At 37.9% G+C, this 24054-nt stretch overlaps 1 protein-coding gene across 1 annotated transcript; it reads left to right on the top strand.

Annotated features, from left to right (window-relative positions):
- The first annotated feature begins 80 nt into the window (after positions 1–80).
- On the top strand, positions 81–24054 carry SLC6A1 (solute carrier family 6 member 1). Its single transcript, XM_085302455.1, has 15 exons — positions 81–226; positions 1976–2422; positions 2881–3012; positions 4444–4544; positions 6183–6292; positions 6419–6551; positions 7228–7362; positions 7482–7585; positions 7881–8005; positions 13009–13121; positions 15282–15413; positions 16147–16249; positions 17407–17507; positions 19655–19822; positions 21847–24054. The coding sequence occupies exons 2-15, from the start codon at positions 2185–2187 to the stop codon at positions 21949–21951; spliced, it is 1800 nt and encodes a 599-aa protein (XP_085158581.1). The 5' UTR covers positions 81–226; positions 1976–2184; the 3' UTR covers positions 21952–24054.

Raw genomic sequence — 24054 nt, 5'->3', positions numbered from 1 at the left:
GTCTATTTTCTTTTCCAAAGATGTCAGTGCTGAAGTAGGAGCTTTTTCTCCTTCATCTTCTCAGATTTGGATACCCTTTATCTGTGATAGGGGCACAGTGCCAGCCATGTCTCACAAGAAGAGAATTTTCCCAAGCCCAAAAATTGAAGTAAATACTTTCATCTAATTGATGGAGAAAGCTGGCGATGAAAGGTCGGAGGACACTGCCCCCAGTAAAAGCACCAAGGTGAGCACGGTATAGGATTGGGAGAAATCAAGGTCGGACGTTTTGAGAACCCTGTGTTCTTAAGTTCCCTGCTTTGAGTCCAGCCTTTTAAGTAGAAGAGAGAGAGAGAGAGGTCGAGTGTCATCCTTGCTTCTATGCTCATGTCGGGAAACCTAAAGCGGATTCCTCTTCCGGGCCCTGTTGAAGTCTTTTTTTACTGTTGGAGATGGCCTTGAGTTTGTAGAGGATAAGAAAACAATATAATCATATAGTGATCTGAATGAGTAAAGCCCTGTTTATAGCAGAGTCTTTAAATGTTTTCTTTATGTTTCTTTTGACATAACTTATAATTACAAATGAGCGGCTGATGAATTCAATCTTCTTTTGTTTAAGTCTGTAAATAAAATCATTGTTGATCTTTGAGTGAACTCATGGCCAATGATGGTAACATTGCCATGCCTTACTAGTTAGTAGCATTCGTGTGGCTTTACAGTGAAATATATTTCATTTGTTACAAAATCCTGTTTGAGGGCTGCTGCTTGGCAAATGGAAAAGGCGGTAATGAGAGAGACTGAGCAAGACAGTGGTTATGAATAGGCATAAAGTACACACTAACTCACTGTTTTTTCCAGTTGAAGGGGGGGTAGAAGTCTTACAGGAGTTGCACACACTTCAGAGTTGACTGGAAATATTCCAGATTATTTTTCATAACGTGTATTTGCTTTCTTCATTCTCCTTTATTTAGAGTTGAACTTGTATAGAATTTTGATTTAGTACCAATAATTGCTGTTGAAAAGGTGTAAGAATGGAGTCCACAGTAGGAAACAGAAACTAAGGAATGATTATTACAGCCTGTTACAACCTTGCATTTGCAACCTTACAACCTTAAATTACAAGCAATGTAAGACTAGTGAATCATTTGTCTTGTGCTAACAACTAATTATAACTATGTATGAAAGGTATCATTATTACCTGGGATTAACTCCTGTTGCTTAAGATGGTTTAGGAGTTAGGAGTATTTTGGATGAAGGTGTATTAGATAAATGTACATTGTTTATAACTCCTTAAACTCACTCTTATTGGTAGCAAGTGCTATTTCTTGGTGGTTTTAATGATGGTGACTTTTTTGTTGTTGTTGTAAATAAGATAACTTTATAATCATGAGAATTTCCCTTTAGTTTTTTAAAGGTAGAGCAATTAAATTGGACAGTTTTGTTATCCAAGTTCTTAAACTATTAAAGAAAAACCTCATTACTGATGCATCGTTTCAAGAAACAGAAATAGATACTTGCCCACGGAGATGATATGTCTCTGGAAAGACTTTTGTTTGCAGAAGCGCTCCAGAAATTCCTGTTATCAAAGGCTGAGGRCTAAGCATAGCTTGCTTCATTTACGAGTCCACGAACAGCCTCATTACTAGCTTTCATTATGATTCCTTCTTCTCTGCTATGTGTTATGGAGCCTATCATAAAGTAAACATGTACTATGTATGCTGCATTTTTACATTATTTAGTTTCTGTAGAGTCATATGAGATCTATAGGAAAACAATTGGTAACTGTGCCTTGTAATTCATTTTGTTGCACCGTATTGGTTCTGCTCCTCTTTCTACTGAATCAATAAGAAAAATGCACCAGGGCAGAGCCAGGCTCCTAGATAAGATACCCTTATGATGAGACTTTTGGCAATAAGGTCTCTGTGCAGCTGAAGCATTTAAGTTGCCTGAAGTACTGTTGGAGCATCTCTGAATTCTATAATCTTGTGTTTTACAGATTTACAGAAGCTGGTACAGGACTTCCAACTAGCTCACGGTCCACCCCAGCACTGGGGGTGTTTGGGAGAGGGCGGTTTTGTTTTATTTTTTCCTGCCAAACCACGACTCCCACCTGGGGAACCGGGAGCCGCAAAGCTGCTGTCCACGTGGACTGGTGCTGAAATCACTCGTCCGGCTGCCAGAGCCTCGCCAGCTAAACCCAGAGACATGGCAACAAACGGAACAAAAGTTGCAGATGGACAGATCTCCACGGAAGTCAGTGATGCGTCAATCACCAATGACAAGCCTAAAACCTTGGTAGTAAAAGTGCAGAAGAAGACGGCAGATCTTCCAGACCGAGATACCTGGAAGGGAAAATTTGACTTTCTTATGTCCTGTGTAGGTTATGCCATTGGCTTAGGGAATGTGTGGCGATTTCCATACCTTTGTGGCAAGAATGGTGGAGGTATGCTTGCTGATTCATTCTTACAATCTCCAATATATTTGTATATTGGAAGTCGCTATGAAAATTACCAGTAAAACAGAAATTGTTTTTAGTAGCTTTCTCATTTATACAGGTGGGTGTTTTGTTTTGTTTTTTAAGTGAGCGCGGGAGCTAGAAACRGCCAGTTCTGATTGAAGCCTTTATGCTGTCTGCATGCTGTTGTGATAGATGGAGGCAACAAAATACACGGTGCTGGTGTTTTAGCTTTCTACTTAAATTACTTAAATGATGAGAAAACATATCTTTTGCCTCTCTCTGCCTACTTTAAGATACTGGTTCAGGAATGTGCTTCTCTCTTTTTTGAGAGGTTGTACTTTAGGGGAGAAAATTTTGTTTATTTTCAGATATAATAAGAATGGAAGCACTGGAAACAGCAGTGTTTTTTTCACTGTAATGGGCTTTTTGTTGTTTCTTTTTAGGTGCATTCTTGATTCCCTATTTTCTTACTTTAATTTTTGCTGGAGTGCCACTATTTCTTTTGGAGTGCTCCCTTGGCCAGTACACATCTATCGGAGGCCTTGGAGTGTGGAAGCTTGCACCAATGTTCAAAGGTACAGTATGAAATTAGATTACTTCACATTTCCTTCCAAGTTGTAGAAGTTGCATAAAATGACAGTGCAAGGACAACATTGTGTTGTAGCTTCATTTTTTTTACTTAAAACGTAATTTTCTACAGAAACATCTTTCTGAGACGTAACTGGCAATTTTGAAATAGGCTGGAGTATTACTCGGGTATTAGAAGCTCAACAGGCTTATTTTTGAACTTTTGTTTTTGTTAGAAATGTGTGAAGACTGTTCAAAATAGTATTTTAAGTCTAGCAATGTTTGATTAGGTATGAAACTTGGTGGCTTTGGTACACAGCAATTTGGTAAATAGTCTTTCTATTCCAGGTCAAAAAGGTATATATCTCCCATCGATCTATATCGAAATGCAAAGGTCAAACATTACCAAAGATGGTGATTTCATACTGAATTATGTAAGAAAGACAAACTCACTCCACACTTAAGTTCTTTCCTAATTCGGGTTTCTCATTGCTGGAACCTCAAAGTTTTAGTCCAGATTCTGCACAGCCCCACAAATCTCACAAGCCATTCTTTTCATCCTCTAATCCTAAACTCTTTTGACACTTAAAAGTTCCTGAACTGACTTCTGGACCAGCAGAGAAGCAAGTAACATATTATTAGTTATAAATTGCTTCGCACACAGTAGGATGAACAGTTTCCACAGAGTGAGCTAAAAGTTTGTTTAAAGTAGATTTTGTTCTAGGAAATTTTGTATTGGGAAAACCTAGACAGATTTAAAAAAAAAGATTCACATAGCTAAGTATTGTAAGTTTGCTTGAGTTACTGCTGTTTGTAGGGTGCCCAATTCAACATATAGTCTTTGTTTCGCATTATGCTGAATATTCTGAGTATCTCTCCTCGCTTAGTGCCAGGTGGCAATTGTCACCAGCCTGAATGTTTTAAAATATCCCTGAAGTCTCGACATGCAATAGAAGAGAAGACACTCTCATTGGGGAACCCCCGGCTCATTTCTTTAGGCTGAGGTGCATAGCATTGTATACAGCATTAAATGCTTTTAGCAGTGTACTAAAGGGCTGGCTGGTCTTGTAACTCCTACAGAACTTGTGTGAATCYGTCAGATGTTTCTGTGAGACTGGTGCTTCAGAGAATGAGTTGGCTTAGCTCTCTTCCCTAGAAGTAAAAAAGTCCTGAAAAATCTCAGACAGCAAAAGCTGTGACTGCTCACTGCAGCACACTGAGAACAGGGCACTATGAGTAAGTTTAGAGATGAACAAACTATCACTCAAACTAGTGATCTTTTTATGATGGTACTTCTAAAATTTGAACCTGATTTCTGTGGATTTTAGTAAATGGTGCCTGCACTGTACGTTGCATTTACTCTGCCAAACTGCAGCACTTGAACTGATGCTTGTACAAACGTTCCTACAAGTCACCTTATTTTGTTTGTTTCTTTGCAGGTGTTGGACTAGCTGCTGCAGTCCTTTCCTTTTGGCTAAATATTTACTACATTGTGATTATTTCGTGGGCCATATATTACCTGTATAATTCTTTTACCACTGTAAGTGCGTGGTGGGTAAAATGGGGGGAGTTTTTTGTTTAGTGAAACGCAAAGTGATAGCTGATTAATTTACCTCAGTGTAAAGATGTGATATTAATATAAACTGCATACAAATCCAGTAGGACGAATTATTTATTAAAGGTAAAGTTTATTTTTTTAAACAAAACGCTTAATGTGGGATAGAAAACTGAAGAAAAACATTCCATTCAAAGAATGTCAGGGGAGAAGCACAGTAAAAGCCTGTTTTGGAGCTACAAGATTCTCTGTATTATCTATTTGTTTAATTTTTCTCATCTTTCTTAATTCTCGAGGCCACAGATCTTTCATCACTACCCTTTCAGCTTCACTTACTTACACTAGTACTGCTAGTCCTGGGAATGCTATCAAGACACGTAGTATCCCTTTGCCTTCAAGCCCATAGGCTGCCAGTCATTCCTCTGAGAGAAATGCTAGTGTATAGCAGATTTCAATAGTCATCACAGGAATGGTCTTTGTGAAATGGTATCAATGTTCTGCTTTGGTTCAATGGTGGGGAGTTGTATTAAAGAAATCCCTGTTGAATGGAAGCTCTGATGATTTGCTTAGCTCTGAATGTCCCTTCATTGTTACCTTCACTTTTTAATTTATTTTTAGCTGCCATTTTTTTATTCCTCTTCTCTCCCACAGTCCCCCGGGAAGATTCATTAACTTAGTGGACCTTGTCTCATTTGCGGGTTTTGGCCATCTGAGGAAGCATTCTTACATAAGTCTCGATAGCTAATGCACTGTTGTTCCATTTTTTTTCCCCTCTGCTTTTTGACTGTATTTTGTCCTTGATTGTCTGTCTTCAGCTTTAAAAAAATAGCCCTTTAAATCACCAAGCTTGCATAGCTACTGTCCAGGAGTGACTTAATCATTGCTTTAGTATCCTCAAATTTGTTACTGGTGTGAAAGGTGAGTGGTAGTCTGGAAGTGGTGCCCTGGCCCCTGTCAGATGAATGCTGGCTTCTCATTCCCCTGAAGCCTCTTGTATTCAAAACATGCAGTAGTACTCTGTCACATTTTCTGGCTGAGGGTTTTCCAAGATTAACTCTAAAATTTATGTCATATCTAAATGAGATTTACTGCAATGTATATCATGTGCAAACAAGTTCTGCCCCTCAGAATGTTGGAAAGATATTGTAACATAATGGACACTTGTATAAAATGCGTGTAGAAAACAGAAGGTTTATGTTTCTCTCACCATCCCCTGATCTGAAGGGCAGATGGAAATCTCTGATGACCCGCTGTCACACTTCATGACCTCTAGTGCAGCGAGAGGCAGTGGGTCTCCTGGAGGTCCTTTCTGCTGTCCTTGTTTCTGGTAGAGCTCTCAGTATCCTCTCACACTGTGAGAGGCACAGCAGGCTCCAAAACATTTTGGCTGATATGTTAGAGGAAGGGGGAAATATTTTCGTACCTGATTAACAAAACTGATACAAAGTTAAATAGCTTATAGGGCAGGTATGCTCCCCAGGACGATCAGTGCCTGACAGGACTTGAAGTGTATTGGTTCTCAATTCAACTGTCGTTTCCAGTAAAGGGGGAGATACTTGAGGTAATGCGCAGTTAAAAAGTGTGTGTTTGAGGGGTCGTCTTTTTTTCTTCCTTCTTAAACAGACTCTTCCTTGGAAACACTGTGAGAACCCGTGGAACACTGACCGCTGCTTCTCCAATTATACCTTAGCGAATACTACCAACATGACAAGTGCCGTGGTTGAATTTTGGGAGTAAGCTGAGAAAAAAAAATTCTCTATATCATTTCTGTGCCTATGCAAGGTTCAGCTTGTTGTAATTCATGTACTGTCCTCTGAATTAGCAGCTGTCAAATACACCATTCTGTTTGCTGATTCTAGACGCAACATGCACCAAATGACTGACGGATTGGAAAAACCAGGGCAAATCCGATGGCCGCTAGCAATTACTTTGGGAATTGCCTGGATTCTGGTGTATTTTTGTATCTGGAAGGGGGTAGGCTGGACTGGAAAGGTAAGATTGAAAAGTACTGCAAATATGTTTAAAATGTCCATTTTACTCAAATATCCTGAAAATTCATGAGGTAAGAGACACTAGAGACAGTCTTACTGGACAAGCACCGTGAAGAATTGCATTCCTGTCTTACTTGCATTGATGCAGCACTGTGTTTTTGAAAGCTGCCTCCTCTGGCCCCAACCTTGGAAGATGTGTTCACTTAAAGTCATTCCATAAGTGCTTGGCTTTGCCAGAGTTATACTAAATTGCCTAAAAATATGTCTGCTCATTCCTGGGATAAACATTGTATCTCACTTGAATAGAAATGGTTTAAATACAGAATTTCAAACCTAACTAAATAACTGCTTCATTTCCCCTATCTGTAAAGAAGATGGCAAAGTGGATGCTGACTTTGTTGCTCTGGCATTCGCCTAATGGTCCTAATCCACTCTGCTACCTTCAGGAAGGTGGTCAGCAATGGTTTACCTGCACTGTGACCTGACATGGTGTTCAGGGAATTGTGCACTAGGTGCTGTCCCTGCTAAATGAAGCTTTCCCTTGAGAAATGCTTCAGTTTTAAGTCTGCTTCAGTTGCTGTTACTGTATTTTGGGGGAAGTAAATGTTTTCAGAAGAGATAACATGCATGGACCATTCTTCTTTCTACATTCACAATGCCTTGTTTCTTCACATTAGGTGGTATATTTCTCTGCTACTTATCCCTATGTTATGCTGCTCATCTTGTTCTTCCGTGGTGTGACACTGCCTGGAGCAAAGGAAGGCATTTTATTCTATGTAACTCCCAACTTCAGTAAGCTTTCAGACTCTGAGGTAAATATTTAATGCTTGTAAACAAAAGTTTCAGTGCTAATTGCCCACCTTTCAGAAATACGACCTCTTCCTCAAGTACAGACACAGATTAAACAAATGTATGTATTTTCTGCAATCAGGTTTGGCTGGATGCTGCCACACAGATTTTCTTCTCGTATGGTCTGGGTCTTGGTTCACTGATTGCCCTTGGAAGTTACAACCCTTTCCATAATAATGTTTACAGGTAAGCAGATGACTGCACATATTGGAATAGCAATTTCCTCTTTCAGCTGGAGCTGGATTCTGTCTTTCGGGGTGCTCTATCAAAGAAATAAAGTATAGTCTCTTAATTTAAAAACTAAATGCTCTAACTAGGTAGGAATATGAATAACCTCATTTATACTAATGGGAGAGATGATGTGTCTTGTTCAGTGTGATGAAATTTGCTCAGAAAAGCTTTCCACAGGAGTAACAGTAATATGCTGATGTACAGTCACATTACTTTATCTACTGCTTAAAGCACCTTACCTTTGTTCCAGGGATTCCATCATAGTCTGCTGCATAAATTCATGCACAAGCATGTTTGCTGGCTTTGTCATCTTCTCCATTGTTGGATTCATGGCAAATGTCACAAAGAGACCTATTGCAGATGTTGCAGCATCAGGTAGACAATATATCTTTCTCTAAGATGTTTGGTGGCATTAATTTTTGTTTGTATGTTGCATCCAACTGCTTCATGTGACTGATTAAAAACCTCCCCTCAAATCATTCCTTCAGCTCCCAGTCATTTCAGAGGCAGCGACTGCGACAGGGAGAGCGTTGTTTCTAACCTCTCAAGGCAGCACCAGCAAAATCAGTTAATGCCGAGTAGATTGTCTGCCTGACTAGTGCTCACAAACCTTTGGTGTGGAGAGTAGTCAGCTAGGGACTCATCGCAGGCTGACACAATGACTGTTAATGAATTCTGCTTACAGTGACTGCAATTACAAGTGGTGGCAGGACAGTCAGATGCCTCAGTGCTTGGCTTTGACATCAGGTTATGAATCTTTTGCTACTAAAGTTCTTAGAAGCAAACAGAAAGTAGGAATAATAGTCATTATGTTTCAGGAAAATGTACTCTGTAATTTTGTTAGATAGTAAATTCATTTTACTGTTTCTTGAGGTTGAGCCCTTAGAGGCAAATGCAATTCTTACCTGTCCAGAACTATAGCTTAAGTCAATTCCCAATCTTGGTTATGAACTCTTCATTATGCAAATCATTTTAACTGGGACAATAAGTTGTCCTTGTAAAGATTCTGTTTACTTCATTTGCAGTTCCTGAATTTTATTCCAGATGAAAAGGCTTAAAGTAGCAGAGCAGATGGTTGCCCTAACCCAGCTGTTGTACCAGATACTCATTTAGCAGTTCTGGCCACAGGGAGGGTTCTGGTAACTATAAAGTTTGGTAGGTAGTCACTGGTGGACAAAATATGTCTTACTAGCAAACATCCCATTGATGAAATAATCTCTGCTTTTCTAGCTAAAGGGAATTTAAGCACCAAGAATAATCTTCAACAAAACACGCATGCAAAGAAATTAGCAAAAAATTTATGATGGCATACGCAGCTGTCAAAAAATGCTCTGGAAAGTCAATGGTGTGTGAAATAAGCTTCTTGGGTGTATGTGTTTGATACAGATGTAACTATATAAAGACCTGCAAACAAAACAATATTTCTATACCATGTATTAAGCTCCTAAATATCTTTTAAGGCACTTAATAGCCTTTTTGAAGATGCTTATGACCTCCTGTGGACACTAATTCCAATGGGTATTTGGCAATCTAACCCTTTAATTAAGGCTTCTATTTCTCCTAGAAAATTCAGAAAATGATGCTTTCTTTTAGCATCATTAGACATACTGTTTTGCAATTCTTTTTACAGCTTTGTGAGTTAACCTTAACCAGCATGTATCAAGGCTCTTATTCTCAGAAGGTAAAATATAAGTTTGCAAATGGTTTCCTGATCGCAACCTTTCTGATGCACATCATTTCTGTTCAGAGAGTCCTAGAAACTAGAACTGGAAAGACCCACCTGCACTTAATTATTCCCACAGGTTTTGGTTTAAAGTAATTTTGAATTTCAAGTGAACCTAAATGCTCTTTAAGGCAAATTTGGGCCAGTTTATGGAATGAAACAGCATGAGTTTCCTCCACCACATTCACATGCATACACTCACTCTTCATTTGGACTTATCTCCGCATATAATTTGAAATTTCAGTAGGCTATCTTGGCAATTTTATGGTTCCTGAAGGTCAAAAAGAAATGAAAGCACTTAAATATGCGTAGCTGTTATAACAAAATGGAAGCTGTTGTTACTATGCTTAACAAGATAAAATAAATAACTTAACTGCAAAAAGCAGATTTGTATCTTTCCAGGGGTGCCTGGAGGATTCTCGGATTCAGAAACTTGAAAGTCACAAGGTAAACCTGGAAGATGCAAACTGATACAACTTGAAAACCCCAAAGTGTGCCGACAGTCTGGCTTACCTTTCTCCTCAGAGTCTAGCAAGCCTATTGCAATGGCATTCTTTGAGCTGTGTTTTTGCAAGAGTGCTTACGATCCTACTGCCATATTAGACAGTATAAAACTGTAGAGTTTTTCTGTGTATTCAGTTCTGTGTGATCAAGCTTGGAACACAGGACAATCACTTTAACTTACTGAAACAAGCTCAGATTAATCATTTTCATCTGATTTTGAAAAGCTGTAGCTGCTTCATACAGAGTAGTAGTATCTGCTGCTAGATTTTTCTCTCTCAGGCCCACCAACCAATTCTTAATGGTATCTAATAGTCTCTTCCATCTGCAAGGAGAGAAAAACAAATGAAGAGATCAGCAACATTTATAATGTAGCTGTCTCCTTAGAGTAGGTTTTGTGTTTTAAAAATAATTTAGGCTAGCATCAGAATAAATAACAATTCTTTAATAGTTATGAGAGTAATTTGTTTATGGGAAAAGATAAAAGTACCTTTTTCAATTAGATAAGCAACAAAATTTAAATAAAACTGCTTTCCTGTGGATTTGCACCTCTTATAACCTAGCATCCTCCACAAATAACTTCTTTCTATACCCCCAATACATTCCAAACCGGCTTTTCTGAAATTCTGCAGMTCTGGGTATGCTGGTCATTTATGTGTGCTGACCATCCGGCTCAGCTGGTGGCTACCTGTTGGACTGTGTGATTCTTGGCTTCTGACTACCTTACTGTTGGTGAGGGATATTAATTTGATGTTTCTTTCCCATTCATCCACAATTTTCACGAAACTTCTAAGATGTACTGTCTTTGGAAAGTGTACATCTGTCTGTCAAATTTGGTTGCAATTTTTCAGTAGATGCAGAAGTTGTTACTAAGGGCACAGGCAGAGGACAGAAAAATGGATAAACTTAATTTTCTTTGGAAAGTAGACTAAAACTACTACAATACACTAAGTCAACTTTTTCAATGGCTAGGGGACCAAAAGCATGCAGCAGACAAGTAATGTTGATTTGTCGTAATTACGTGCTATGTCTCCTAATGTTTGGAGAATGGCTAGAGATGAACGGACTGGAATCAAAGCTGTGCTGCTTTCTAAGATTAAGGTCTCAATATTGGTGCAAAAATGCAGAATGCTTCTTCTGCGCTCATCTGGCAGTGCCCGTCCTTTTTCCTCTTTAAAGTTTCACGTTAATGACGATCAGCCACTGGACTCTGAAAAAGTTATATATCATTCCTTAGATGTAATGACTTAGCTCTTTATCCACAGCTAACTACTAAAGTTTTTATAGAACTAGAGAGCGTCCAACTCTCTACTGAAATACTTACCACTGTGTCATTCACCGACGACAACACAAATCTACCAGTTACGTACACAGTGATAAGAGATAATAGCTGGCATTTCCTGGGAATTCCTATTTGGAGGTCTTTTATGTAAGTTGAATAACTTTTCTCAGCGTCTCTGATTTGATTTCTGCTTTTGGATTTTTTTTCCTTCTCTAACTTGAGTTATACTATAGAAATAATGCAGTAAGCAGATGCGACTCAATGATTTGTATATTCTTCATTAGACCAGATATTAGAACTACTGTATTTCTTGCAAATCAATTTATGAGGCACTTGAAACACTTGAAAAAATGGGTAGTTAGTATAAAATCAAACTTACTTACTTGCRTTAAAAAAATGAATACTGCTTGCTTTTTTTTTAGTGAACACATACGCTTAACTGTCTTTCCTGGAAGACAAGTGAGATCAGTCATGTCTTCAGCATGCAATACAGCATGATCCAAAAGCGAGGAAGCTGCAGGTGCAAAGCAGTTTGTCAGCACAGCAGTAACTACACAGGCATGTGGTGTGAGGGTCTGGGATTACTAGATTCGTTACAGTTCAGGTCTGGGTTTTCACTGGGATTTTTCAGTGGCATTTAACTATACATCCCTCCTCTGCCTAAAGAAATCCTATTGCTCGTGAAAGCTTGTTCAGCTATTCGAACTACAGCAGCCTGTCCAATAGGGTTTCGTCCTTCCCTTTTCAAGATGAGGCTAAGACCTGTGGTTTGTGCTCATTTGTGCTTTTATCTTAGATTTGTTTCTTCCTGGCATCTTATCTAGAGTGCCTGAGTCTTGTTGAATGGTCTTTCCTTTCATGATATTCTTTTTTTTCTTTTGAACAACATTAACAACTGTGGTCTGCATTTCAGTGGAGTGTAAACACAGAAAAATCAAGGACCATTTCCCTTAAGTTTATCTTTCTTTTACTGCTGCCATTAGGAAGATACTGAAGTTGTATCTGTTATTGCTAGTACGTAATTGTTTTCAAATTCTGCATTGCATGTACTTTGACAGTTCAGGTATGTAATGCTAATCTTTGCTTCACTGGTTTGAAAGCTACATTCATGCCAGTTGCCACAGAAAGACTTTTAATGAAAACTGAAAAAATAGGGTATCTGTCTTAGGTGAGGCATACTACTTTTATTTCTATGATTATTTTGGTCTGCTACAGGTTTTTACTCTTCACCTGACACTAGCTGGTTTCCAGCTATTCCATGACAAGAAAAACCTCCCTCTTTTGTAATAAGAATTTATATTCTCCTTCCAACAGCTTACCCTCCCATCAGCAGTTAGGAATACAAATGAAAAGGTCTGCCTGTTTACAGCTACATAGCTTTTTAAAATGTGTACTGCAGAAGAATTCATGGTATGAAATAGCAAATGGGAATACTGTAAATGCTGGTAAGTGTCTTCCATGTTTCTGAGCTGTCTTTGATTCTCTTCTGAACTACTCGGTGTAAATCAGAAGAAAAGCGTTACTGCCATCAGTAAGTACATACTTCAGAGGGAAAGAAATCTGATCAGTACCTGCAGCCAAGGACAGCAGTCTCTCTGCTATATGAACATGGTCTCTCAAGAGCAGCTTATGAACTGTTTCGGGAGGATTTGTTTGTTTTTGGTTTTATTGTCTTTTTCCTTTTCTTAAAGCAAGATACATGCTGTTTTCTTGGTCTGTGAACACACTGACTCAGCTGAAATCACTGGTCAGCTCTAAGTGCATCCATGGCTAAGAATCATTCAAATAAACCTGAAATGTGTGGACCACTACAAGCAAAATAATCCTAACGCCCAATCCCATTGATGTCTTCTCTCCTGTTTCTCCTACCAGGTCCTGGACTGGCATTCCTAGCTTATCCAGAAGCAGTTACGCAGTTACCAATTTCTCCTTTGTGGGCCATACTGTTCTTCTCGATGTTGCTTATGCTTGGAATTGACAGTCAGGTAAAATTGGTGTAAAAATTAACAATGATAATGATGAAAGTTGTCTGCAACTGTACGGTATGAAGTTGGCCTCTTTCTGTGTATTTGTCACTGTCAGCTGTTGGTGGTGCAGAGCGGTTTCTGGAATGATCAGATGATTAACAGGAGGTAATAAGGAAAAAACTAACAGGGTGAAGGAGCCTAGGGTAGTCAGAAGCTGGTACTAAGGCACTTTCCCTTTTTTGTGAATGGTGGAAGCATATAGAAAATATGTAGCAAGTCTAGTCTGTACATAAAAATTAACTTTCTCTGAAATCATAACCATTCTATCACAAAATTAAGATACCTTTGAGATGTCCACCAATGCAGCAAATGCTGGGATGTACTTTACAAGATTTAAATGCCACACAAATTTCTTTAAGACAACTTCAGAACTTACAGAGGAGAAGATTCGGAGTAAAAGGATACAGTGCACATTTCATTTTAAGCACAAGACTTCCAGGAACAAATTCAAGAGGCAATAAGCTCATTACTGAGGACATTCTGCGTATTAGCATGTTCTGAAAGTATTACCCATGGGTACGGGCTAAGGCTTTTTTTGGTTCAGGCCTCAGCTGAGATTTATATAGATGGTAAACACAACTGGAAACTAGAGGTTTTGCAAATCCAAATAAGAAGTTATCCCCTAGAATAACTGTACAGATGTGAAATAATGATCATTTAAAAAAAGGAAAATTTTACTTTCCTTGTTCCTAAAAAAAAAAAAAAAAAAAAAAAAAAAAAAAAAGCTTTCAGGTAAAAGGACCTCACATAGTAAAAAGGACTATGTCCAACAAAAGCATTCGTTAATCAATAATCCATTGAATACTGATAACAAACTATTGTAAACGCTGAAGACAAGTATGCTTTGCACACCAGGACATGGTACTCTGAGGGCTATGTCAGGGTTTGGCCCCTGCCCAAATGTTTGGCCATCTGAATGTGCCCAGTCACAGACAGAAGAGTCAATCCACTTGTAGTCAGCTTCAGTTACCAAACCAACAACCCAAAGTTGGTTGTTGGCATAATCTTGATAGCACATAAAGGAATACGCAGCGTTACTAGTTTAGTACAGAACTAGTCTTTTGGTAGAGTAAATCCATGATTTTCTATAAATGCAAATTAACTTCAGCCTTTGAAGCAAAATATAAAAATGCATCATGAAAAGAAATTGAAAAATCATGTTTTCTATTTCTTTGTTTTTCAGTAAGCTTCAGGCTTGACAATAAAACCTATTGCTCAGTCTAGGGGGAAACTACTGCAAAATTAATTGGGTCAAAAATATTCTTGAAAGAACCTGACTCTAGGCAACTAACAGCTGAGAAAGGTAGTCTAATATTATTAAAAAACAAGATATGACTACAGACTGTTAGGCTTTCTTCATTTTCAGTTCATCAGTGAAACATTTCATGCTCTATAATTCATAAGAACGACTACAAATATTGGTTAAATTCTGACTACCATCCTGAAAATGATTAAAACTTCACATACATTCAAATTTTCATTATTTCAGCCATTATAATGAAAACATTTATTTATATATACACACATATTAAACAAAAATCTGCACTGCTGCAGTGCTTTTCACCTGGAAAACTACATGTCCTCAGTGTAGCTCTGAAAAATTCAATGTAATGGTAAGATTTATGAGAAGTATTTGATTTATAATACGTGAGAATCAATCTTGTATAGGAAACACCTTATAGAAAATCATGGATTTACTCTACCAATTAATAATCTCATAAGACTTTTCTTTTTGTGTGTGTGTGTGTGTGTGTGCGCACGCGCGTCTGTTGGCTTTCATGCATGTGAGTAAACCACAGAAAGGCTAGGTATAAGTTTTTGCAGAATGTTCATCACAGAAAAAATAAAAAAAAGAGCACTTTATTTTAATAAAGCACATACTAGTTCATTGGTTTGAATTTTTAGTGTTTTTCTAGGTGGAAATATTCTTTCATGGATATTTTTAGGCAGAAACAAAGCATTCAGAAGAACTGTTTCCACTAAGTCAAGTGAGTTTTCCTTTATCAGTTAATGGGGCAGTTTTAGGCCAGTGATGAATGCTATGAAAACTTTCCCCTAAATGTAATCCTGCAATTGCAGTGCATCGCACTGTATTTTAATTTTAACTTTTTTTTGCAGTTCTGCACTGTGGAAGGATTCATAACAGCCCTGGTGGATGAATTTCCAAAGTTACTGCGCAATCGAAGAGAAATTTTCATTGCTGTTGTCTGCATCGTTTCGTACCTGATCGGGCTGTCGAATATAACTCAGGTTTGTACTGTAACAGAACGCAATACGATGGCTGACGGGTGGTGGGGCAGGTTTGGGGGGGAGGGGGTGTTTTGGGGGGGGCTCTCTCTCCTGTCTCTCTCTCTCTTCCCTCCCCCCCTCCTCGCCCCAGCCTTTTGCCTCTAATGAGGAATCATTAAGAGTGAAGCATCGCATGCTTTTTTTCAGTGCCACTGCAACTGTGTTGTTTATGTTTGTTTGGAAATACAGTAACGCTTAAGTGCTTAAGCGTGTTTCCCTACCACTGCCACCCTGGATCTATCATCAACATTATCTGAATACTTCAGGCAGCAGTCAATAGCTTAAGAGTAAATGCCTGTAATCGGTGGGTGCAGTGAGGCCTACCTCATGGTGCAGGTGACAAGAAAGTATCTGTGTCTATGTCTTGTGTTACAGTGCAGGAAGCAATAGCTAGGGCTGTTTCCCATTGCCCCCTCTGATCTGTTAGGTTCAGGGAAATGAGTGAGCTCTTGGCCAAAAAGGAGTACAAACAAAATCAAACCAGTTAGTTAAATTCTAGAAGTAATGTAAATTTTTGCAATATTGACCTCAAGCTTATAAGACTCAACTTGTTAACATTAATTAATTAATGTGAATATGTTTTTAAGTTTTTTACCACTGTTAGTTAAGGAATAGTAGCTTGTATTTTAATCTATCTATCTTGAAATTGAAATACTTAGTATTTATTTTAACATCTCCTTCTTATACGTTATAGGGTGGAATCTACGTGTTCAAGCTTTTTGACTACTACTCTGCCAGTGGAATGAGTCTCTTGTTCCTTGTATTCTTTGAGTGCATCTCCATATCCTGGTGCTATGGTAAGCAAGATTTTTTTTTTCTCCCCACAATTTTACCACATCATAAGGAYAGTTCATCTGCTAATTTGTTCTTTTGTATGTGTACATACATTAGCTTTGCTTTATGTGCCTGGAACTCCRTGGAGGACTTGAAAGAGGCATGAGTACCATCCACAAGCCACTTTCAAGTACCTTATGCATTAGCCTGGGAATCCTTAGATGCTAAGTGTCCCAAGAAAAATAAACAGGTGGCATGTCTCTTCCCCACTTCTTGGGAAGCCTAGATCTTCAGATGTACTTAGGTACTGCTGTTCTCAACATTACAAAGTCCAAGAGACCCAAGTTGCTATGATTTGCTTCCAGAAATGACTCTTGTCACTCTGGAGTCTGGTAGTGGGAGCTCAGCTCCTTGCCAGCTGTATCTTGCGTAATTGCTTTAAAATGTCTAGAAGTCTGGGCTGACAATCTATGGTTATTAAGATGACCAAATGTATCATATTCTTGCCATGTACTTACACATTTAACATAAGCTCTGTGTTAGCTAGTCCAAGGACCTACTTTCAGACTTGGTAAAGAACTTTGGTTTGAATTATAAAAGTAACTCAGAACTAGATAAATTGAGCTTGTCCGTTGAAATTAAATACAAGGTTATAAATAATATGATAGACATATCTTTTGGAAGATGATGGAGGGTTCGTAAATAATAGTAGAACTACTCTTTACTTCCAGACGCAGTTCTGTAGGCATATTGTGCATATATACCAGTATAGAGTGAAGATTATGCTGTTAGTTAAGGCAGGGATGGATTTTTTTTTTTAATTTGCTCTGTTAAATACCATTCTAAGTCTCTCCAGATTAGACAAGATTAAAAAGACTTAAAGTTGAAATTAACCCAGGGTATTTTATTGCATCTGACCTTCAGATACACTGACTTGCTCAATCTTGGCATGAGAGTATTTTACTGGTAGCTAATGAATTAATTGTGATGCAGAAGGATGAAAATAATGCAAATGATTCTTGGTGCTCTTGAGTCTGTATATATCTCCCCTGTTCATATAGGTGAAAAGTTATGTCAGAGCCTGTATAGGCTCTTCTAGGACAGTCTCTCAAACCCCTTCAACTTTAGTTGAATCAGTTATCTAATAAGTTTCTATACTGTTTCTAACTTCCATGTTTAGGTGTTAACAGATTTTATGACAACATCCAAGAGATGGTGGGATACAGACCCTGCATCTGGTGGAAACTCTGCTGGTCTTTCTTCACTCCTATCATTGTGGCAGTAAGAAACAAACTTTTTTTATATAATTTGAACAATATAAATGATGTGGACCATGTACAACACTGTTGCAATTTCTATCCCATTAGGATCACACTAATTCTGACCTCATTCCTTATTTAAAGATGTGAGCAATTTCACTGAAGGCAAGAGGCAAAAGATGGTATCAATAGAGGAAGCCTGTGCCCTAAGAAAAGAAGCCTTGCACAATTTTAAGATTTGTATTAATCCTCTGGAAATAGAAGCTAACCAAGGGCTCATAGTAGAGATAGAAAGCTGAGAGAGACRTATAATATACAAGTGGTGGTCAAAATTGAGGATTTATCAATCTCTCTAAAGTCTAAAATTTCCACATGCACAAAAATGCTTGCTTCTTGTAAAACAAACTCCTTCACAGGCACTATTCTGATGACATTAGAATTATAAACTGAGATTCTGCTGTCACAGGATTCTATGGAACATATTATCCAGTTTATGCTATATTGCTGTTGGAGTTTCCAGCAAACTTTGTGAGGATTTTGTGCATTGGGAACTATAGTTCAGTCTTTTACAGTGATTTCTAAGCTTTATTCATTTAAGCCCATATAGTGTATTTTGGAAATAATAAGCAAAGAAATTTGAACTTGAGATACATAATGTAGCAAACCCAAATGCAATATAAAAATTGTAACTATGTAGACAATGTTACACATGAAACAATACTTTTCACCCACTGATATTTCTCTCTTATTCCCTTATAAGTCACCAAAGATCATAGAAAAGCAAGCAAACAGCACTAAAGAGAGGCACAGAATTCATTTTCTACTGAGGGTTCTTTGATTTATCTCTACCCAAATGAAGAAGCCTTTTATTTTTCTGAAAATAATTCTTCAGAAAAAAATATATATATATATATTTTGCTTACTTCAGTAGTATCATAGGAAGAGGAAGAAGATATTGGATGTAAAACTTAGCAAATTTCTTCTGTCTTGTAAAATCTTCAACAGAATTTGTTGTCCAGTGCCAATTCAAAGGTGATAATGATATGACAATAAACACAGCCACACATTCTCCTCTCTGGGAAAGTCTTCCACACTAAGGTTCAACCTGGGATCAGAGTGAGCTTCTTTTTTTTGCTGATTCAGTTAAGCAGGTCTTCTCTGATGCAAGCTGTTTTTAGACATTTGCTGGGACAGAAGTCTCCCTGGGGAACCTGAAGGAAAAAATACCATGTTTTCAGGTAATCTGTTTGAAAAACCACACAAAAGCAACCCACAAATGATGCAGTTCAATGCTACAGAATACAAGTATTCTTGGGGAAGTATTCCCTAGAATCCCCATCTTTCCCAATAGCCCCCTTCCCTCTGATTTTGTGCAGGTTATCTGAGGACTCTACTAGTACCAGTGGATTCCAAGTACCAGCACACATGGATAATCTGAGATGCAGGTTATGTATGTGAAAATGCAGCAAAAATACTAACTTTGGTAACAAGCAGTTTGGGAAATTATCTCTAACAAGAGCTCATCTCTTGTTATTGAAAGATTCAAAGTGGTTCTCACATTTCCTAAGACAAGTTCTGTTGTACAGGCAGATCTGTAGCGACTTACTGAGCTGCAGGGTGTATTCTGACCGCACTCATTTCCCATTATGAGAGTGCTCAGAGGATCTGAACAGTACCAAAGCCTCTGGGCCAAACACTCCAAGGTGGTGATACAAGAGAGGTCATTAGAGGCACAGGCTTTGAAGAACACTTCTACTGAGCATCTAGGAGTCTGTGCTCACCTGTGCGTAGAGCTGTACTGAAACTATTATTAAATCTGTTGGTTTCCATTACGTTTCTTAATGAAACTTTAAACAATTTCACAACTACAGAATTTACAATCCAGCTATTTGCACGTTCCCACATTACAGAATAAGCTAGTAGGGAATCGGTCAGTGCAGTGGGCTGACATTTGCCTGTTTTCTGCAGTCCTCCACCTGCAAGACTGGCCTGTAGCCCCCTCTACAAGCTAGTACCAAGGGGTCTAGCATTAGGGAGCAAAGGAACCCTTTTCTCTCTACCCAGATGTAGAAGCAGTCTTGGGACCGAGGTCTAAGTCAACCCCAAAGAATTCCTGAACGCAGAACACTGGAAATCTCATCCAAACCCCTTTTTGCCACTATTTTTCAGGGAGTGTTTATCTTCAGCGCAGTCCAAATGACTCCCCTCACAATGGGAAGTTATGTTTTCCCCAAATGGGGCCAAGGGGTTGGCTGGTTCATGGCTTTGTCTTCTATGGTGCTGATACCAGGCTATATGGCATACATGTTCCTTACCCTGAAAGGCTCCTTAAAACAGGTAAGTCACTCTCTTTCCTGCCTGCATGATTCCATTTTGAAAGACCTATGTGCACTGACAAAAAAATTGCTGGGAATTAATTTTACAGTTATATACTTACTGTGGCCACACTGGCTTAGCCCAGTTATTTTGCAGCAAGCTGAAAAATATAAAAAGCATGTATTAAACAGAGAAAAGACACTGTCTTGTACTGTCTGTGAGGTCCTTATTTCCAGGTTTTGACATTTTCAGGCAGGTTGCATTTCAGTCTTTTATATCTAGAAAACAAAGTAGCAGTTTATGAAATATGTAAATTTTACAAAGGCAGAAAGGCTACTGTCATATATCAAGGCAGGTAAGCTCCTAAGGAATCAGAGTCAGACTCCCACAAGTAAACCAGTGTAGCTCTTTGTTTCCATGAATCTACCCACAGTGGACCTATCTATCATCTTTCTGCAGTGTGATAAACCAAGATTCGCACTCCAGTTCTGCATTACAGCCAGAAATGTTCTAGATTACAATGGCCACTTTGCTCTATTGCAGCTGAGAGAAAGCAGATGTAGATCTTGGGAACATACCTTGTGATTATAGTATACCTCCCTTTAGTCTCTAATTAAGAATTTCTATGATTTTTTTTAACAGTTTTTTTTATTAAGACAAGGAATATTTGAGGCCTTTTTCTCTTTTTAGCCTCCCTGTGCATCCTTATTTTATCTGTTAAAAAGGAGATGATACCTTCTATGTCAGGGGGTCTTCTATGGCTTGAATCCGTATTAAGGTCCTCAGGGAGATGCTGCTAAAGTAGTGTGAAATGTTACTAAGGTTACTGATCAGATCACTGTTTAGTTATCACATACCACTGCCATGCTTATTTTTTTTTAATCTGGGTACATCCCTCAGTTTTCCCTCTCCAGACAATAATCCCATTCTGTGCATAGGAGACACTTCCTCAGCATGAGTGTTGAAACACACATCTCTGTCCTCTATGATTGTGGGAACAAAGATTGTCAAAATGATTTTGTCAGAGTTTCTGGAATACTCTGAAATCAGCTGAAACAGCCATCCTTGCAAAGAGACAGATGATCTTAATCAGAATTGACTGGTAATGCCTCATGAATTGCTCAGACCTGGATCCAAACACTTGTCCTCAGCAAGTTTTAAAAGACTAAGCGATACTTCACAAAAGTCTAGGAAAATTTTCTGTTTTGAAATATGTTTGCTCTTAGCTCATACTCTTTGAATATCTCTCCCTTGTTCTGATGCAAGTACTTAAGTACAAATAGAGAACTGTTGCTCTGAAGTATAGCAGGGTTGTATAAGATCACAGCAAATTTCCTCTGTTCTCTCCTGCTGTGATTAAGGTTCCCTTTTTGAAAGGATCGACAAAAGATCATTAGGAGGAGCTTACAGCTCTTGTGGGCTTTGGCAATCCAAACTGGGCCCTCCTTCTTGATAAGAGTATGAACTGCACAGACAAGCTTCAGGAATGGAAAAGTCAAAAGGATTAGGAAAGGCAAAAGAAACAAAAGGTTTAAAACACAAGTCTGCCTTACCTGTTGTATCCTTGGAGGTAGTAACTCCTAGAAGCTGCTGCCAGGTCTGTCTAGTCTCTTCTGCTTCCTGGGGAGGGTCTCTGTCACTTCTGAGATCCAGCTTTGGGCTCCCGGCTGCCTACTGCATACCTATAGCCTCTACGCTTGACCCGCGGGCTCCTAGCAGAGCTTTTCCTCTCCTGCCTCATGCTGCAGTCTGGCAAAACTTTTCTCCTATCCATGCTCAGTTCTTAATGCCTGGCATATACCATTTTGTGCTCTTTCAGCAAAATGTCATGTTCAGAACACAGCTAGAACTGTCCAAAAATATTTACAGACTAAGCCTTGTGCATTTAGGCCCTTGGAATAGACAAAATTCTTCATTGTAGCCATAACAACTAGAGAGAAGCACTTAGGGGTTGCCGTTAAAAAAACCAAACAACCAACCAAAAAAAAAAAAAAACTTAGAAACACTTACTGACTGCTTCACTTCTTTTGTTTTGCTTTAAACAGCGCATCCAAGTAATGATCCAACCAAGCGAAGACATCAGTCATCCTGAAAATGGGCCAGATCAGGCCCAACAGAGCAATTCTGCAAACAAAGAAGCGTATATCTAAACTTCTGTATTGTAAAAGTACCAATGCTACTCCAGAAAAACAAAAAATATGGTTGAATATGACCACAAATTTATGTCTGAGAATATAATTACCTACCTCTAGTGGCAAAAAAAAAAGAAAAAAAGAAAAAGAAAAAAAGGTCATCTCCACTACAAGGAATCGCCATGAGTATGATCCAACCATTGTGTGGGCTCAGATGTTGACAGTGTTTTGTGTTCTCTGGCAATCCACAGACTGTTAATGTTTTTATCCTTTCACAATAATAGTTGCGTATCTTGGAATTTGTAAACTGATGTTGAAGACCTTTTTAATCTACCTTTTAGCACAACAATTTGAAGTTTTGTGCTACTGATTTTTAGTAGTTTATCAGTATTTCTTACTGCTGAATCCCAAGACTGTTATTTCTGATTTTGCAGGAGTAAAATTAAATTTGAAATTGTTTTGTACACAAGAATGAAGTATTTTGTAAACAGGTGATTTCCAGTGGAAAAGGTCTGCCCTTAAAATTTGTTCCAGTAAATGCCATTTAGGGGGAAGAGACTTCTTTCAGTTATCTTGGAGTCATGGCAGATGTAGCCTTTAGAAATCTTCCTAGAGCAAATTAAGTTAATTAATGCGGCTCTTCGTAGCAATACAGCATAGAATAGCTATAAACAATATCTATACCTAGTCTTTCAGGATACTTTTCACATGAAATTATGAATTTCTTTTAAACTAAAATATACTATTTCTTATAAAAAGAACATATTTTTGTTTGTGAATCGGTATGACATGAGATGCAGATTTTAGAGTTAAAAATATGAATTCTAACTTTTTAGCAAGATGAATAGTAATATCCAACTATTAAGAGCTCCTAAAGATTCCCAGGAAAAAAGTAATACAAAGTATTTGCAGTTCAAGCTGGGAGTACTTGAGCTGTACTATTATTGTTATAGCGTTATTACATTGCCACCAAAATAGAAACCAAAACAATGGTTTAACGACTGAAGGCTTATCCTTGTAATTCTAATTTAGGGTTTAATTCATGACTGTTCTGTATAATCTGTTAAAGGACTTTAACAGTTTGTAATAAGAAAATCATAAAATATGGATCTTTAGCACTTTGAAAACAGTTTTATTTTTATTTACCTAGTATTTGTGATGAAGAAGGCATGAGGAAAAGCTATTTCAATAAAAAATTCCACTCTCGGCTCTATCTGTATTTGCCACATAGCTGGAAAGCCCATTCAGCTAGTAGAAGTTTTTCCCTGTGTGGAAAATGCAATAGTTAGCCATGTATGGTATTTCTTGTTTGGCAGCTATAAGACAGACACAAAGGATTATGGAAAATGCAGTATTTGATGTTTGATTGTAAATGACTTTGACAGAACTGTGCAATGAAACATGCTTTTCAGCAAATTTTTGTGCAACGTACAATGTTAGATAGCACAATTTATGTAGAACTACTACGTGAAAAACATGTTAACTGTGAATGTTGGGTTTTTTGTTGTTTTTGTCTGAAGGTGACAAACATATGTTCTTGCAATAAGGTATTCTCAGAATGTCAAGCACATTATTGTAGAAATAATATATATATATAACACACATGTATTTCAAATTACATCATAAAATTTCTGAGTATTGTTTGGTAGATTCTAAACTGTTTCATACATAGATCATTTGTAAAATATTCTGAAATCTAAGCTACATCCTAAACAGCTATAGCTGAAATGCAAAAGTCCTGTAAGTCTTTGGGATTTAGAGGAAAAACATACATCCTACACACACATTATATAAGATACATACACATTATAATTGTGAATTTCATTAGACTAAGGATAAAAAATTCCAGCTTTCTCTTTGTTTAATGTAATCAAGTCCCATGTTGTTCTAAGAAAAATGCAGTATTTAATGTTTGATTGTAAACAATTATGACAAATGTTTGACAGACCTGCTCTTTAGCAAAAAGCTGTACAAACGTATCATATAGCACAAAATAGTGTTGTAGAACTACTGTGTGTAAACTGTGAATAGCTGTATCTTTTTTGTAGTACTTGCCCTGAAAAAAAAAATATTGTATGATCATATATGCTTTTTGCAATAAGGAATTATCTGAACACCAAG

Source organism: Rhea americana, unplaced genomic scaffold (assembly GCF_003343005.1).
Source record: "Rhea americana isolate MKP2758 unplaced genomic scaffold, rheAme1 scaffold_19, whole genome shotgun sequence".
NCBI lineage: Eukaryota > Metazoa > Chordata > Aves > Rheiformes > Rheidae > Rhea > Rhea americana.
This window is presented reverse-complemented; position numbering and strand designations above follow the sequence as displayed.

Coding starts and splice junctions, on each gene's coding strand:
- SLC6A1 (XM_085302455.1), top strand. CDS start 2,185: ATGGCAACAAACGGAACAAAAGTTGCAGATGGACAGATCTCCACGGAA. Junction 13,122..15,281: donor TGCTTGGAATTGACAGTCAG/GTAAAATTGGTG, acceptor TTTTTTTTGCAG/TTCTGCACTGTGGAAGGATT. Junction 17,508..19,654: donor TCACTCCTATCATTGTGGCA/GTAAGAAACAAA, acceptor ACTATTTTTCAG/GGAGTGTTTATCTTCAGCGC.